At 38.6% G+C, this 17,789-nt stretch overlaps 1 protein-coding gene across 4 annotated transcripts in view; it reads left to right on the top strand.

The window, feature by feature from the left end:
* The window catches only part of COL11A1 (collagen type XI alpha 1 chain), a 225,255-nt gene that overhangs the window by 15,968 nt on the left and 191,498 nt on the right, over positions 1–17,789 (top strand). For all 4 annotated transcript variants that reach the window (XM_065408835.1, XM_065408833.1, XM_065408836.1 and 1 more), the window contains exons 2-3: positions 4,762–4,929; positions 15,468–15,681. In XM_065408835.1, coding sequence (XP_065264907.1) covers positions 4,762–4,929; positions 15,468–15,681 — 382 coding nt within the window. The remainder of the gene's footprint in view (positions 1–4,761; positions 4,930–15,467; positions 15,682–17,789) is intronic.

Below are 17,789 nucleotides of genomic sequence, written 5' to 3'. Positions count from 1 at the left end.
TCAGATCTTTCTGCATGTGATTGCTTAGTCCATGTAGGGTCCGATTGAAGCCATTGGGACTCCTTGTGGCTGTAAGGCATTGTGTGAGCAGCTTCATTTGCAAGGTCAGGGACTTGTACAGGTTTGTACTTATTTTGCCAGTTTACCACAGCAACCATAGAACCAAATTTTCAGATGTGGTATTTAAATTTTGCATGCTCAATTATAGTTTTTTCAAAGAGGCCCAGGCACCCATTTTGTGCATCTGAACAGTGATTTGTGCATGCACTTTTAATGGTTTGGTATTTTCTTACAGTCCCATCCCCAGACACCAAATCAGAAGCCATGTACTACCTGGATGCAATAGTGTGATATGACATAATATTTATTTGCATTTTTCTTTAGCTTTTTTTGTCCTAGGAGAAGTAAACAGACAGGGGTGAATTTCAAATACACTCCATTGCTAGTGAAAACCTTGTCTCATTTCAATGCCAGCTGGAGAAATTGTACCAGAAGAGTACCACCCAGAGTCAGACTGAGCAAGAGTCCCTTTAAGGAAGCTTTTGTGAGAGGGTCTATCACAGGCTGATATCTACTGAAGCAATAGAATGTCCTGCAAAATTAAGATCAGTCAAAACTGAACAACATAGAAACTTGGAGGGTCCTTAGTATCTCAGGCTTCCTCATATGGGCAAGTGTTGAATGATATCAGCCAGGTCCAGATTAACCAATGTGCACTTCGGGCACTTGCATAGGGCCCCACTTCAGGGAGGCTCTCAACAACTGGGGAAAAACCCAAATCAATAAGCTGAGTGGCACTGCGCCCCCGTGAGCCATGTAGTAATGCTACTCACTCAGATTTGGCCCCGCCATCCCTCTATCATGATGGAGGGGTGGCCGGGCCAAACCTGAGCAGGACTGTAGCACTGTGACCCTGTGTGCCTGGTTAAAAATTCATTCACTCAAATTTGGCCTCTCCTCCATCATGACAGAAGTGTCAGAGCCAAACCTGAGTGAGTGGTGCTGCAGCGTGGCTCCGGGCCCACACATGTCTACCATAACCTCTGAACTATCAGAACACTTACCACACCACCCTATCCTTCACCCAGAAAATCTGATGTCCGTTCTTGCCCTCCTCCCCCCAGGCAAGGGATATTTCCCTGCAGGTTGAATACCTCTGTTCTAGAGAGTGAAAAGGGGGCAGTACATTGAAGTTTTGTCTAGGGCGGCAATTGTTTTGTACGTCACAAACTGTGACTAGTTTAAGGAAGGTACCCCTACACCCCTCAGCAATTTCCATAGTGCACAGGGTCCCAAAATTCGTTATAAAGAGATTTCCTCCTGCAGATACCTAGGCCCAGATGAATAAGGCACTACGTTTTATACATTTCTTTGTAGGTTTACCAGGGAACTTCCTTTTCTCATTTTGGATCACCATTTCTTTTAAAGTTTAATAATCAGGTGCTTTTGTATTTTCTGTTATGCCAAGCAAAGTGGTGGTCACCCCAAAATATGTCATAAAACAGATAAGGTTAATTTGTTACTCATGGTCAACTGTTATTTAGTAAAACAGCTATATCGTTATTGCAGATGGCCAAATTATTTGTTTTGAGTAAGTTTCCCTATTTGCAAATTGTTGTGAACAAGCTTGCTATGTTTGCTATGCAAATTATTTGACTAACAGTTTGTGGAAATAAATTTCATCTTCTGGGCTGTTTGGAAAGTATTCAGTTTTGTCTATCTGCTGTTTGTGGTGTGTGAGCAATCACCTATATCACCTGATATCGCTCTGATCCCTGACTGACACTTTTTAAGCAGCAGAACAACAAACGATAAATGCTCTTTTTTTGTGTCTTGCTGACATTCCAATTCAGATATTCAATAAACAGCCATTACCCAAACAGTAATGAGGAAGAAGTCTGTAGAAATGTCTGCAAACAGCAAAAGGGGCACAAAACTAGTTGAACTAAGCAGCCATTTGGAATTTGAATGATATTCATATTTACTGATTCTACAGTATTTTTACCAGCTCTAATCATTATGTACATTACAAAAAACACCAATCAGTTATTGAAGAAACAGTTTGGCCAACCCTTTTATGGTTGTAGAAGTGCATTGGCATGTCTCCCACATGAGTAATGGGACAGTTCAGTGAATATATATCATGTTCATTGAAATTAATAAAAATGATTTTATAAGGCATAAGCCAAGGTTTACAAAGGTAAAGCTGGTATTTTTAGATTTTGTGCAATGATTTTGATTATTTAATGTTGAAACTTAGCTTTTCAGAATGTTTAAATTTAGTTTTAGGAAAATGTAGAATAGATATCTTTTATTTGTAGCAGGTGTACATTTAGGGATTCTTTTAGGATGTATTAACTTGTGATAAACATTCAATATTGTATTTATTTTTTATAATAATGTAATTTTGGTGGAGGAGGAAAATATCAGAGGTTGAATTATTTAAAGTAAGTGTAGCAGAAGCTCACTGGTATTTTTTTCTGAAAACGTATCTCCAGATGGAAGGAGCCATATACTTTGTCATCTCATTACGGAAATCTTGGAACGTTTTTACTTTAGAAAGTCCAGAGTTGGAGTTTTACAGAGTTAGATTTAACCACACACTTGACTGCTTTTGATTATCTAACTTCATGCTGGCAGTGCAATTGGCTGAATAGAATGAACTATTTTAGTTTTAAATGCACTCACACGTGTTACTGATAGAATGATTTATGAAATGCTGAGCTGAAGCAAAATCAGAACTGAAGACAACACTGGCTATGGCTGAGCAAACTGAGGAAAAATATTCACAAACATTTCAGTGATTCTAACTAGAATTTTAGTTTTACTGTATTCTCAACCTTTCTATTTGCTGTTGGTGAACATTCATTCAAATAAATTAATATTCACAAGCATTGAATTTCAGGCCCACACTTGATATTTGGGGACTCATGAAATGAATAGTCAATAGAGAATACATGCATTACTACTGCCTGTTCACAGTTCATGAACAAGAGAAAGAAGGGATATATTCACCAAATACATTTGTGTTGAGAATTTGCTCAGCTTTAACAGTGGAAGTAATTTAATTTAGTTTTAAAAGCTTGCCTTTACAGAAAGTGGTTAGAATTTTGCCTGCTTAGAGACTGCAGAATTGGGTCCAATGGAAAACGATTAGTGAAATTATCTTTTTCTCTATATATTATATGTAAAATGAAGAGACCCAGCTTGACATCCCTATTTCTCCCCTGAAGCAGTACAGCATGGGCAATGTGATGTAAGCTGCCTCACCCAACTTCCACATTTGTTCTGTAGGGGCCTCTTTTGAGGGGAAAGTAGTTCTGTCTCCATGCCATTCAATCCTTGGCATCCCTGCAACAGTAACCAAGGATGCCAAAGAGTGCAAATTGTGAGTGTTTTTGTTATGTGGACACTTATTTACCAGGACCTGGAGTGAGAATTTAAAATTATTTCACATCAGCCAGCAGCCACAGGTCACCAGCAATCTTGATTGGATTGTTTTAGATTATTTAGAATGTCAGACCTCTGGGGCAGGGCCAACGCCCGGGATCCTCTTTTTCTCCATGTTTGTACAGTGCCTAGCATAATGGGGCCCTGGTTCATGACTGCGGCTCCTAGGCACTACCACAATAATAATAAATAATAATGTGAACCATTGTCCTAGAAACAACAGGCTCTGCCTATTTACTCCTTTTCTGAGCTACCCAGTATGACTTCGACATATTTTACAATATCACGACATATTTTACAATATTTTCCGCCATCATCCTGTTATGCCTAAAATAAAATCTGCTTGTATTCATAGATCAATGACACATTGGTGCCTGAGCAACAGTTACTGTATACATAAGAATGAATATAAGGTGGCACGGCAAGCTGTTCAGAGCAGGAGATGATTCTTCATGCCTGTGTGGAGATTAAACATCTTTGTGATGTTCATTATTGTAAGACTCAATAGTGAACATAATCCTGCTCCTTTAAGAGCCAAACCATTACAACAGGGCTACCCACAGTGAAAATCCCAAATAAAGATCTGAAGTGTGGTTTCGTCCAGTCAAATTCTAGAAAAAAGAGAGCCCCAACCAGCTAACTTTCCCCAGCCCTCTTTCTAGAAATCATTCCTCCTTGACTCTTGCAGCCTAACTGCACCCCCAACTCCCCAAAGAACATCCCACTTCTAGTGTGTTCAGCAGGGTAGAGGGTGAATTAATTAATCCCCCACAGTTGCTCCAGCTCTGTAAAATTCCTGTGATGCTTCTTTTAGCTAGATGGGGAGACAATTAGCCCTTTTCCTACCAACCTCTGGAGAAGGGTGCTGTACCCTCAGTCACATGTGGTCAGAATGTATATTTGTATTAGGGGTCAAAAAAGATTATGTTTGGGAGCTAAGTGTTGGTACAATATATGAAATGCTTATTAAGTCATTTCCACTTATCAGAATTCATGTGTTAAAGGAATCTGTGTTGTAAGCACTAATTTCCAAATTATTTATGAAATAGTAAATCTCAATTAGCAAGTGACGTGTAAAAAAAAATCTGATCTTAACTAACTTACACTGGATATGATGGGCTCCTAGATATTTGATGAGAGAATGACCCTGTTAAAATAATACTCTAATGTAAGAGTAGCCTGCAATAACACAAAATACGATCTAGCCACTCTGATGACTAGACACCTGCATATAGCAATGAAATTCATTTCCTTTTTGAAATGTTGCAGTATGAATAATTCTTTTTGTTGTTGTTTTTGCTACTTTTTCAGCTGAACCAGTTGATGTGCTAAAAGCATTAGAATTTCACAAATCACCAGAAGGAATATCAAGAACAACAGGATTTTGCACAAACAGAAGAGATTCAAAAGGATCAGATGTTGCTTACAGAGTTTCAAAACATGCGCAAGTCAGTGCCCCAACAAAGCAACTGTACCCAGGTGAGTCTATCAGAAAGTCAGCTTCCTGCTGTGTTTTCTTATTGTCCCAGACATGCAGAAAGACAGACAATATACAAGGGATGTGGTTTAATTTGGCCACTACTATCTTATTTATCTCATCTTGGAACTAACCTACAGTAATTCGTATATGCTAATCAGGCATGAGAGTGGGCTCAGCTTGGAGGGGCAGGGTTTATATACGCTCCTCTAGGTGTGCAGAGGTCAATGGCCTACCTGAGTGTCATCAGCTCCGGGTGATACCTTACACTCTTCTTGGCCACCTGCAGGGCCGGCTCCAGGCGCCAGCGCAGGAAGCAGGTGCTTAGGGGTGGCACGTCCAGGTCTTCGGCGGCAATTCGGTGGCGGGTCCCTCAGTCCCTCTCAGAGGGAAGGACCGGCTGCTGAATTGCCATCGAAGAATGAAGCGGCGGCGGTAGAGCTGCTGCTGAAGTGTCGCTGATCGCGGCTTTATCTTTTTTTTTTCTTCGCCGCTTGGGGCGGCAAAAAAGCTGGAGACAGCCCTGGCCACTTGCTTCCAGTTCCTGAGGGGGGAGACCCTTAAAGCGGCCAGTACCTTTTCCCCCCGTCAATTCAAAGGAAGCTCCCCCACCATGAGATTGCACGATCTGTGCTTCCTGATGTGTTTTCTTATTGTCTGTGTTTTTCTGCTAGTTGCAGCACAGCACAGAGCCCATTCCTATTAACTAGTGTAGCATCATGAGATGTCCCTGCTTTCCATTCATGTACAAATGCAGGAAGCAGCCAATCAAATGGACAGACAGAGTGTTTTTAAAAAATTACATACCAAATATTTAGGGCCTGATTCTTCTCGGACCAGTTTTATGTTAGTGTGACTCCATTAACTGCAATGGATCTACCTTGGATTTACACTGGTGTAAGAGATCAGTGAATCAGGCCATCAAATGCCATACATAGAGAAATACTGCTTGATATTATATAAAACTGTAATAATTCTTTTTTCATTGCCTTTGTGAAGATCAGTCTCACAAAACACCTATTGACTTAAATGAGAATTTTGTTTGAGTAAGGACTGCAAGACATATTGTTAACTAGTCACTAAACTTGTCTCAGTGTATAAAGTGCCTCACCATATGAACTCTCTCAGCTTCTGTGTTTGGAAGTCACTGCTTAATCCGGAACATTTACAAAAGACAACTATTGGATCCAGTTATCTTAAGAGGCAATAGTTACACTTAGTAGCAGGCATAGGAGAACAAGTTTGTACTGCAACCAGAAAAGAAGCACTGAAAAAATGAAAACGTTTCTTGTGAGATTTCTACCCTCAAATTTTCAGAATCAAGAGGTTTAGCTAGAGATTGAAATAAGCATCTGAACTTTTGAGTGTTTACCTGAATTGAATATTTCACCAATTAATAGACAGAATGATTAACATTTCATAAAGATTCTAGATTAAATTAACTGTATGGTTTAACATATTGGTGAATTCAGGCTACAATTACAGTTGTCATATTACAGCAACAGTAATTACAAAAATAGTGGTATGGTAACATATTTACACGTGCATAGAAAGGAAAGGAAATGGACCAAACGGCACAATAAAGCAAATGTTGCTTCTTTGATTAAGTGGCAAACCTCTGAGGTGGGATGATAACTGACGTGTACTGGCTAGAAGGAAAATATATGACTGGCTGTGTTCCTAGACTAAAAGGCCAATTCTTCCATTGCTATGACTTCATACTTTGCATTGATGGTAATGGGAGCAACATGAGTATTGCTGACAGAACAGACCTAAGTAATTTTATCTGGTTTTCTCATCATTCTATCAGAGGGAATTTTATGAATATTTGGTGATGGATCCATAAGGTGGACAGCATTGAGAAGTTTCTTACTTCTGTGCTAGGAATGGTCTATTTTAAAAGCAACACTTCTGGGAGTTATATTGCAGTGGTAAAAATGCAGATTGTGGTTGGTTGTTGCAAAATCATTCCCAGAAGTATCATCTGGTTGACATTATGTAAGGGTAGCTTGATATTTTGGGGACTACACATGGTTAGTTGTGGGTAACAGGTAATGTGACTCCATCCCATCTCTGATTTCTCTGACATGAAATAAGCACATTATGTAAAAAGTTTCTTTGGATTTTTATTTTTTTGGGGGGGGGGAACAAAATTTCATTCCATGATTTTGCTTCCACTCTTTTCACTTGATTGAAAGTGTTGCAGTTTATTAAACATATATATATCAACTTTCAATCTTCATGCCATGACATAAAAGCAGATTTTGAGTGGGCTTGCTTGTGAGCACACCCATGAAATATGGGCAAGGAAAATATTTTTGTTTTGTCTATTAAAAGAGTAATGATGTGGTCAACATCTGGGATTTTTATAGATCCTCAAGTATTTATTATCCGGAAAGCAATAATAATACATCAATATGTTCTCAGAGCAATAGAGACATGTAGAAGAGAAACTGCTATCAGACCTTTCATGTGTATCTTGCATCATCATTTAAAGAATTAGTTCATCTCTTTTTATTTCAAGGGGGGGAAATGAAAGGAAATTTAGAAAAAAAACATATTTAGGGCAGATTCTTCCACATTTCCTCACATTAGACTATATCTCCTCAGCTGGTATAAAATGACAGAGCTTCACTGAAGGCAATGGAGCTATCCAGCTGAGGATATAGTTCATTGAACATAATCAATGGGATTATGAGCATAATAAATTGCTACTCCACACAAGTAGGGGTGACAGTATCTTGACTAATAAGCCTAAAAAAAAGTTTCAAAACTCTTCAGTTATTTTATTAAAGTACTACAGCTGCACCATGGAGATAAAGCTAACATTTTAATCAGTCCCTTTTTATTGTTAGTATTACAGTGACAATATGATCCAAAAATGTCTTGTGCAGAAATGAAATGGGTAGGAACTACTGGTAGAGCAACACTGTTAATGAACCTTCAAATACAGTGGGCTGGTGACTGAAAACTCATGGAAGGACATTGGATCATTGGCCTTTAAGAGCCATTAGCACAGAATAGGCATTCTTTGCCAAAGCAAGGCCTCAGAGTCCAGACATTCCTTTGGGGGAAAAGTTCCTGTGTTAACTTGCACTTATTTTATGAATGACACTGTAGACTAACTATTAGATTTGGCAGCTACAATAGTAACTGCTCATTTTGTTCATGAATGCCAGAGTAAATATGTTCATTATGTTGTTTGTTGGCACGTAAATTTAAATTGCCTTTGGCAGCCTCAATTTAGGTGCTTTTCTTTCTAACCTCTGCAGGATTTCTGGATTAGAACTAGGATGGAGCACTCAGTTTCACCCTGCTGTTCCACCTCTTGAACTCTCCTTTCTGGGGCATGCAAGGGGAAATTGTCAGTTAAAGAGAGAGGGGAAAAACTGGCTTAAAATGCATAATCTATTTGGAAAAACACCATGCTCCCCACTTTTTGAATAAAGAACCCAGAAGAAAACATTTATAAGAGTCCAGTAGGCAGTACTTAATGAACTGAGCCCTAAGACAACTTATGGACACAACACTATGTTTGTAAAGCATTCGGAGTGGATGGCTTGCCATTGACTTTAAAAGGGGTGAGGATTTCCTCATAGTTGTTTATTTTGTCTTGGGATGTGGTGTAATGAATGCTTTCTGTGAAAATGAATGTGCCTGGACCACCATCTAACCATTTACCATAGAAAGATCTACTATGATTTTCACTCCATTTACTATAATTTTCTTCCTGTCCATAGTTCTTGTGAGCAATGCCACGGCAGATCCAGAAAGCACTGATTATGTGTCAATGTGATACCCTTTCTAGTGTGTGGCATTTTCGAGATGGCATTCTAGGAATTATGTCAGTGTTTCATTCTGTCATGACTGGTGGGGGGTAGGGGGTATGCACGGTATTTGAAGGTACTTGTAGGCTGCGTCCCACTGCTGGGTGGGACAACCCCTCCATAAGACCCACTGTTCCTGAGCCCCCCAACCCCAATGATTAGTCTCACAGAGCATAGTCAACTTGCTACCTTTGTCCAGGGAAGGGAAGGGAAGTGAGCTCACTCATTCTGGGATCTTTGGAAAACGTCCAGTAGGTCTGGAATTCCCTTACCATGACAAAAAAGGAAAAATTCCTTCTGTGTTTTTTCAGAGAGCATGTGCAAATACCGCTGTGCATTATGTGTCATGTTAGCCCAGAGAATTTTGTTAAATTTTCAGAAGCAGGGTGCCCAGTGGGTGTGTATATATTTATAATATAATAATAGGGGAAAGACAAAAAAAAAGATGTTAAACAGGACTAAGAAGTGAGCAAACCAATAGCCAACATTTTAATGAAGCCAAAGAACATGTTGCAGTGTCCCCTTATCCACAATCATAGCTGATCTCTAGGTTTGGGTATCTTTTTAGCTACTGTGAGACACTGAGACAAACAGCTAAATATTGAAGTTCACTGCATGACCTTGGAGGAGTCATTTAATGTCTCTGTGCCTCAGCTCACGCATTTGTAAATATCAGTGTAATAATATTTACCTGCCTCACAGGAGGGTATTGAAGCTTCATTACATAATGTTTGTAGACTGCTTTGAACTCACAAGTTGAAATATATTATACAATTAATATCATATAAGATATTATATTCTTGTACGGTCTTATTACCTCATGTTATTTTTTTTTTACATTTTCAAGGAATGACAACACAACAAAAGATAATGATTTTCCTAATCATTGTATTGTTGCCATTGTTAAAACTTGCCCAGTCCATTCTTACTGTTTAAATCAAATTGCCCAAGAAATCTAAAAGTAATCAAGAAAGTTTGATAACTATTTCAGCTAAGCATGTAAGCGTGATACTTTGTCATAAATAAGAAATGCTTGATTCACATTCTTAATTTGATTATGCTGATACTGGGTTCCCCTCTGAAGCAATTTGCTTATCATTCACAATTTCGGTGCAAGACTAAACACATGGTTATATCATATCATATCATAGTATAGAATACACAAAACTCACTGAACTGAGGCAAACAATGCTACTCATTTTTGTGACTTTCCTCAAAAAGCTTCCACAGTTTGTTTTTTCCACAGTGCCTTATCTGATTGAAAAGCACATGCTCAGACTAGATGAATTAGTGCCACCTGCCTTAAGCATTTTCAACATCTCTTTCAGATTAACAGTTCAGACAAGGCAGGTGTTCAGGTCCTTTCAAGTTATCTGTTTGGCCTCCTTTCATCCCAATCATTTGTTCTTTCTTTCCTTTTGCTGTCATCTATTCAATCTAATATTAAAAGGTATGCTATATAGTGTCATTTCATATATAGTTGTCAAACTAACAACTTTGCTTTAAAAGATCCGATCCAAAGCCCACTGAAATCAACATAAAATTTCCTATTGACTTCAATGGATCAAGTCCATTAAGAATAAGATCCCAAATCAAGCCCCAAATCTTCATAGATTCCCATTATATTCTGAAAATCTTTTATTAACAAAGTTAAAATATGATGAATATAAAGCACACAAAGCACTATTAGTGCAGACAGTATAATAAATGTAACACTAAGGATTCCCTTAGTGGTAATATAGTGGTGGGAATTCTTTTCCCAACAGTGAAAGGAATACTATATGATAAGAAAGCAATCATCAACTCTGTCTATAATACTGTACTTATTCTTTTGTAGTATTATTAGTTCTATTAATATTACTGCTATTTAAAAAAGGCAAACATCTAGACTTAATGCAAGTGATAAGTCTGAGAATCCAAGCAATCAGAAATTTCAGTTGGCAACATCTCTCTCATGACATTGCACATTTTGTATGTTTTATTGTTTACACTGATAAACTACAATATTTTAAGGTTGATGTTTAACAAGAAAAGCAAGACTAGTAAATACTAAATGCATGCAGTGTAATTGAATTTTGAATTTGTGCCAGAGTTTTGTTGCTGGGGTTTTTTTGGGGGGTGGGAGGTGGGAAAAAGGCACATTTAATTTATCGAGGAGGCAGGGGCCTGGAAAAAAAGATGGACAGAAATCCAGAGCTATTTGGCTTGGAGAGATGAACCTAGCCACCCTTAACTATGTTCACCTGAACCCTGCTGTCCTTACCTCTGCCATCCTTATTTGAAAGTCCACAAGCTGAATAAACCACTTGAAACACTTAATGACACCGACAGGCTTGAATGGTTTAAAACTACTTTTAACCATTAAAGAAATTTAATCTTCTTAAGCTTGCTACATCTGTAGGTAGTTTAAGCAGTTTAAACAACTTTAAATCCTTAGAGCAGCTAATGCCGTTTAAGACCTCTAAAGATTTAGAGCTGCTTAAACTATCTGGCAGCTGCAGTATAGATTGTTTGAAAGCATACTGCATCAGAGTGCCCCAAAATGATAAACCCATTCTGATTTTGAATAAATCTTAAAAAAAAAAAATCAGATCCACCTTTACAAAATGCCAACTTAGAGTTCAGTGTTCAAACTTTTAAAACTTCTGAACTGATTTTCTTAAAAACTGTTCTTGATTTTTTAATTAAAAAAAAAGACTTGTTGAGATCTACAAAGAAAGCCAGTTTTTAAGTTTCTATCTAATGGCAAAATTCTTATCAGAACATATAAGAAAAGGAATATTGTTCATGCTCGGAAATGGCTAAAGCATTTTAATTAGATTTATTTATTTTTTTAAATTACCTATGGGCTGAAAACAAAAAATTCAGCTAAAAAGGAATTAGAGAAAGTTAAGAGCAAGTGAAAAGTGAAGGTTAGAGTAGAAGATGGAATACAACGCTAGCTATGGCATGTGCTACAACTATTATTTCCAGTTATACAGAGCTTTATTGCTTCCCTGTGATGGAGGTAAACATTCTTATATATATTCAGGGAATTATAGACTGCAATACAAAAAGGTTAAGGGCCATATTCTGCCCACAGTTATATCCCCTGAAGTTGAAGTGAATGGTTCAATGAATATAGCCTAATTTGCTCAAAGTTGAACAAAGCAGTGGTAGAGATAGTAAAATAACTCAGGAATTCTGACTACCAACAACATCCTCTAACTACAGGAACAATACTCCCTCCTTTTAATTCTTGAAAGCACATTTTCTGAGTGAGTTATAGAAATATATAGGTCATGTGCTTAATCAAAGAGGATGGAATTCACACAGTAAAGTGATCTTCTTAGCTGAAAAACACCATTTCAGGAAAATAAACCAGACTATTTTAATAATTTATATGGATTTTCAATCTGCAGTTTGTACTTAATAGAAGAAAAAAATTGCATTACATGCAACAAATTTTCTCTCTGCAATCAAGAAATCCTTAAAAATAACCTGCAAATTAAAATCTAATATAAATGCCATTGTTTTATATTGTTTTAAGAGACAATACTTGTTTCTAATATGCAATCATATAATATAATATGCAAGGCCCTTCATATAACTCTTTACAGATTTGAGTTATCACTCTGAGGGTTTTTTTATACAAAACATAATGTTTATCCCATAGTCTCATTAATATTACACACAGGAGCAGCTTATTTTCTAAATTATTTAGGGTACCTGTCTTTGTACCTGTCTTTTTAAAATCTGATATACAACCAATTTACTGGCCTGCTCTCCATGCTTGTTGTGCCTCTGGCTGAGATGAAGTAAAGTGCATTCTGCTTTTTAATTCAATAAATAATTTAATTCAGATTTACCTCAAGACAAATCTACTAAGTTTCTTACACAATTCAACATTTTTCTGTATTTTTTCCTCAATGTTTGTGTTTTAATTTTATTTCATTTTTCAGGTATCATTAAACCTCTCAAATAAATCTTAAAAGCTTTCCTGTCATATTTGAGATGACTGAGCCTATATTAAGACCTTTAAAAATATTAATATTTATAAATGTTGGATTATTAACATAAGTGGGCTTTACCAGAACTGGAATGTTCCTGGAACACCTGTTCTAATACTATAACATCAAAATTGGGGAAAAAAACCTCAGAGTCAACTAACTCACAAATGCCTACCTTTGAATTTATTACCACACTTTTTAATTTAGGGTAGACATGGACCAAGGAGGCAGTATTTGGAGTAGGTTTAACCTAGGCTTCATATTCTATGGCACTGAAATAAGGCAGTTGTTCATGCAAGACAAAGTTATGGATGTGAGGGGCAGGGCTCAGCAGCCCTGGGGATCCCTTTTGGTTTATGTCTTAGGGTACGTCTTCACTACCCGCCGTATCGGCGGGTAGCAATCGATTTATCCGGGATCGATATATCGCGTCTCGTTAAGACGCGGTATATCGATCCCCGAACACGCTCACCGTCGACTCCGGAACTCCACCAGAGCGAGCGGCGGTAGTGCAGTCGATGGGGGAGCCGCGGCCGTCGATCCCGCGCCGTGTGGACCCCAGGTAATTCGATCCAAGCTACTTCGACTTCAGCTACGTTATTCGCGTAGCTGAAGTTGCGTATCTTGGATCGATCCCTCCCCCAGTGTAGACCAGCCCTTATATTCCTAAAGGTCATGCTTCAGGGCTTCAGCCAGTCATCTGTAGGGGGTCAGGAAAGGATTCCCCCCCTCCAGTGTATGCTGTTTTTGTCTCCTTCCTCTGAAGGATCAGAGATGGCTATGTCTGGAGATGTAACACTGGATGAGGTGGGCTGGTGCTCTGAGGTGGCACTGCACAGTCTATCTCTCTCTCTCTCTCTCACACACACACACACACACACACACACACATACACACATGCTTAGCTTGCTAGTTCTTGGTCATGTGCTTAGGGTCTAACTGATAATATGTGAGGTCGGAAAGGAATCCCTCCCCTCCTCCTCCCCCCTCCTCCCGGTCAGATTGACAGTGACCGTGGGGTTTTTGCTTCTTTTTCAGCAGCACGGAGTGCAGGTCACTTGCTGGGATTATCTGGGCATATCTCATCTAATCATTTCTCTGCCATTGCAGGGGCCTGTGGCGTTAGTGTACTTCAGTCTCTGCCTGTGACACAATAGTTTAGTCTCCTGTGGACAGTAGTACTTTGGTCTAGTTTGGGTTGTTGAATTTAGTGTGCAGGTGCTGGCTGGTGTTGGTGGCCTATGATATACAGGAGGTCAGACTAGAGGATCTGCTGGTACCTCCTGGCCCTAAACTTTATGACTAACATTTTGCAAATAAAGCATAGAAATTTCACAAGAACTGCTGATCTCATAACATTTCTGTCATCTGTGTCAAGGCTCCATATCCTGATTGCCTCAATGTGAGTAAGCCTATATGGTCAAACACTGACTCCCTTGCACGAGTGAAAAGCGGTAGAACAATGCTCCACGGAGGCTTTCTACAACAATATCAAGGCGTGGTTGGGGGCAGTCTTGGGGATGTGCCAGGGTATGCTGACTTGGTTGATAAACTTTGGTGAGCCATAGGTTAAAAAGCTCTGTAATGAGTTGCAGCAGCTATGAAAGGCCACAATAGCATCTGAAGAATGGCTACATCATTGTTCTCTGAGCCTGGTTCTGGATTAGGGAGAATTCCACCAATCAACCTCCATAGAGATTTCTTGCACAAAGCTCATTTGCTTTCTGTTTGGATGGTGGAAAAAATGGGGCAGGGTGTTTTTCAGTAAAAAAGGAGCCTCAGAATGATCACAACACTCAGGGCACTTTTTTCATCACATGCATCCGGCTTTGTCATTCCCTCATTTAAAAGTTGTATCCATCCACTCTTTATTCTTGAGGCTGTAGAAGTTAAAACAATGATTGACTTATGGCGTGTACTTCAAAGAGAAATTGTCAGGCAGCAAATTAAAATAAAAACTTTTTTCTTTGCCCAAACCTCCTGTTACATACAAATAGGCATGTGTTTTGTTTTTAAATAAGTTATTTCTGAGATAATTTAATAAGTAACATCTGCACCACAGTTAAATAAAAATGTTAGTACTAAATTTATCTCAGGGCAGAGGCCCAGCATATGGCTTTATAGACCACATAAGCCTCAGTTAACCCTTGTGTTAATAACATAAGTGGTGTATGGAATCATGTGTGGTCCCTCTGCATATGACCCTTATTTAAGATGCATATTGGAAACAATGGAATATACATAAACGAAATGGTTTAAACTATTAGAGTGGCCACTGGGAAATGCAAGGTATCTGATAACATATTTCCAAGAATATCAATTGTCTTTTTGTCTGTTGAAATTACAATGTGTAGTTATAAACTAGAGTCATTTCTGTTCCCTTTTTCAAGAAGATGAAGAATAGAAAAGTAATTAATACAGAACTGCCACCTCTCTTGTATATATTGTGTTACATCTACATAAATGCACAATGATTTTATAGTTCAAGCTTTTAAGCTGTCTTCAGGTAAAACTTTTGGGAAGTAAAGTGAGAATGGGAAGACAAGAAAGTATAAAGACAAAGGTTTGAAGAGAGAAATTTTCTTGTAATCAGAATTTTTATCACATTTATTTTGGAGGAAAAACAGAAAAATAGAACCTCTCAATTAATAATAAAGCATAGATGTTTACAAAAAGGTTATATCTTTTTCAGATTTGTGACTACATTTGTCATTTTCTTCTCAGGTGGAAACTTTCCTCAAGACTTTTCAATATTAATTACAGTAAAACCTAAAAAGGGGATCCAGTCCTTCCTTTTATCTGTCTACAATGAACAGGGTATTCAGCAAATAGGTGTGGAAGTTGGTAGATCCCCTGTCTTCCTGTTTGAAGATCAGTATGGAAAACCTGCCCCAGAAGATTATCCTCTTTTTAGGACAGTCAACATTGCTGATGGAAAGTAAGTGTAAAATAAATCAAGTTTAATATAAAAATTAACAACACAGGAACTACTGTGTGGACTAATGTTCCTTCACATAGTATAGTTGTAAAATTAAATGAATCAGTTACAGAATTGTCAGCTGGCTGAACTACAGTGCCACAGAATCTAAGGTCCCTTTGCAGGAGAACTTAGGCCTGGTCTACACTGGGGCGGGAGGGGATCAATCTAAATTACGCAACTTCAGCTACGTGAATAATGTAGCTGAAGTCAACGTACTTAGATCTACTTACTCCCGGGCTGATACTCTCCCGTCGACTCCGCCTGCACCTCTTGCCCTGGTGGAATACCGGAGTCGATGGGAGAGCGCTTGGTCGATTTATTGTGTCTAGAGTAGACGCGATAAATTGACCCCCGCTGGATTGATTGCTGCCCGTTGATCCAGCGAGTAATGTAGACAAGCCCTTAGTTCCAGCTTCCTGCAGAATACAAGAATACAAACAAGTACAGCTTTGTGCTCCTATTTGCCCTTTCCCATAATTCAAGAGCAAGGGAGCGCTCATAGAAATAAAAACTTAAGTGAACAAATATGAAGCTATGAAGTCATCTTGTTCTTGGCCCATGAAGTCACCCTCAGCTCAACAAGCATCCACGGACAGTGCCAGTGCAAAGTTACCTTCACTTGCCTCCCCCCTACATAAATACGTACCCAGAACCCAGTCTTACCCTGCTGTGCCAGGAGGAGGTTCCCTGAGTCAGAGTGAAAGCATGTTAGCAGGGCAATGTGGCATAGCTTACATTGCTGCTGAGCTGCTGTACCAGTTATTTGGATAAAGACAATTCAGGCTCTGGGAATGTCAGTTTGGCACCTTTCATGACCATTATTGTTATTTTTAAAGGCCCCTGACACTAACTCTAATTATATTAAAGGAACATTCATCCTTTTAAAAGTATTTTTATTTATTATGCTACAGTGCAGGAATGGCAGCTGCATTTTCAGAGATATACAGATTGAAGTTTTTGTTAAACACTGGAAAGGAAAGAATGTTGCAGGCTGGAGGACAAATAAATTCACATATAATGTCAAGACTAAGGGTTATAAAGTTACTGAAGAATAATATGAAAGACCAAAGGAAAAGTTAAATTGTGTACTAGCTTCCGTGTTACTGCACAATACAGCTTCATAAGGCTCAAAAAACTGATATGTGTTCCCCTCAGCAGCAGGAAAACTGAAGCAGCAGGCCATTTTCATTTTGTTTCTCTATATAACAAACAAGGGGTAAAATCCTGTCCCCACTAATGTTTTTCTGTTGACTTCAGTAGAGCTAGAATTTCTCCCCACGTGCTGAGGTTCTGATAAAAATGAAGAAATCAAATGAGCTTCACTCAGAGTTGGTTTAAAGGGCTGGCATGCATGCTCCCTGCAGAGAGTGGATACTGCTTTTGAATTCACCAAAAGATAGATGCAGAGTGATGTGAAGCAATCCTTCCCTTGCAGGGACTGAGCGAGTGACCTCTTCCATGCTTTTGGCCCCTGCAGGCCTTGGGGTGGTTGGCCAATATTATGCTTCAGACTCAACTGTCCCACATAAAACGTAGTGCAACAATGAGCTATGCTTTGTCTTAAAATTTAAATGTAATTAAAAAAACTCTAAATAATCAAGTGAGCCTGAGGACAGCTAAACCATTTGCTTTTAAAATTATAATGTTTAACTGAGTTCCAGAGTGAACACAGAATTCCAGTTCTGGCTCTGTGGTACTGGTAACCAGTAAGATTCCATTGCTTCAAGATGTTCCCTTTGATATATAAAAGCCCTTTAAAAATGACCCATGCCATCTCTCTGATTTGGACACCCTTCATGGCTGCAAATGCCAGCCAAGATTATTTAATTCTGGTACTCATCTTGCATCTCGCTAACAGCACATATTTTCTCTGACTCTCCTTGCCTTTGCATATCAGAGATGCTGTGCTTTGCTCATTCCATGTCATATGTAAAGATTCTCTGGTATTCAGGTATTTAGCTTGTCATTGCAAACAGTCTCACTAAACTAATGCATGTCTTTTGTCGTGATAACAAAGTGCCATGCAGTATATACTAGAGCTGGTCAAATACTGCAAAATTATTCAT

Source organism: Emys orbicularis, chromosome 8 (genome assembly GCF_028017835.1).
Source record: "Emys orbicularis isolate rEmyOrb1 chromosome 8, rEmyOrb1.hap1, whole genome shotgun sequence".
In the NCBI taxonomy this organism is placed as follows: Eukaryota; Metazoa; Chordata; order Testudines; family Emydidae; genus Emys; species Emys orbicularis.
This window is presented reverse-complemented; position numbering and strand designations above follow the sequence as displayed.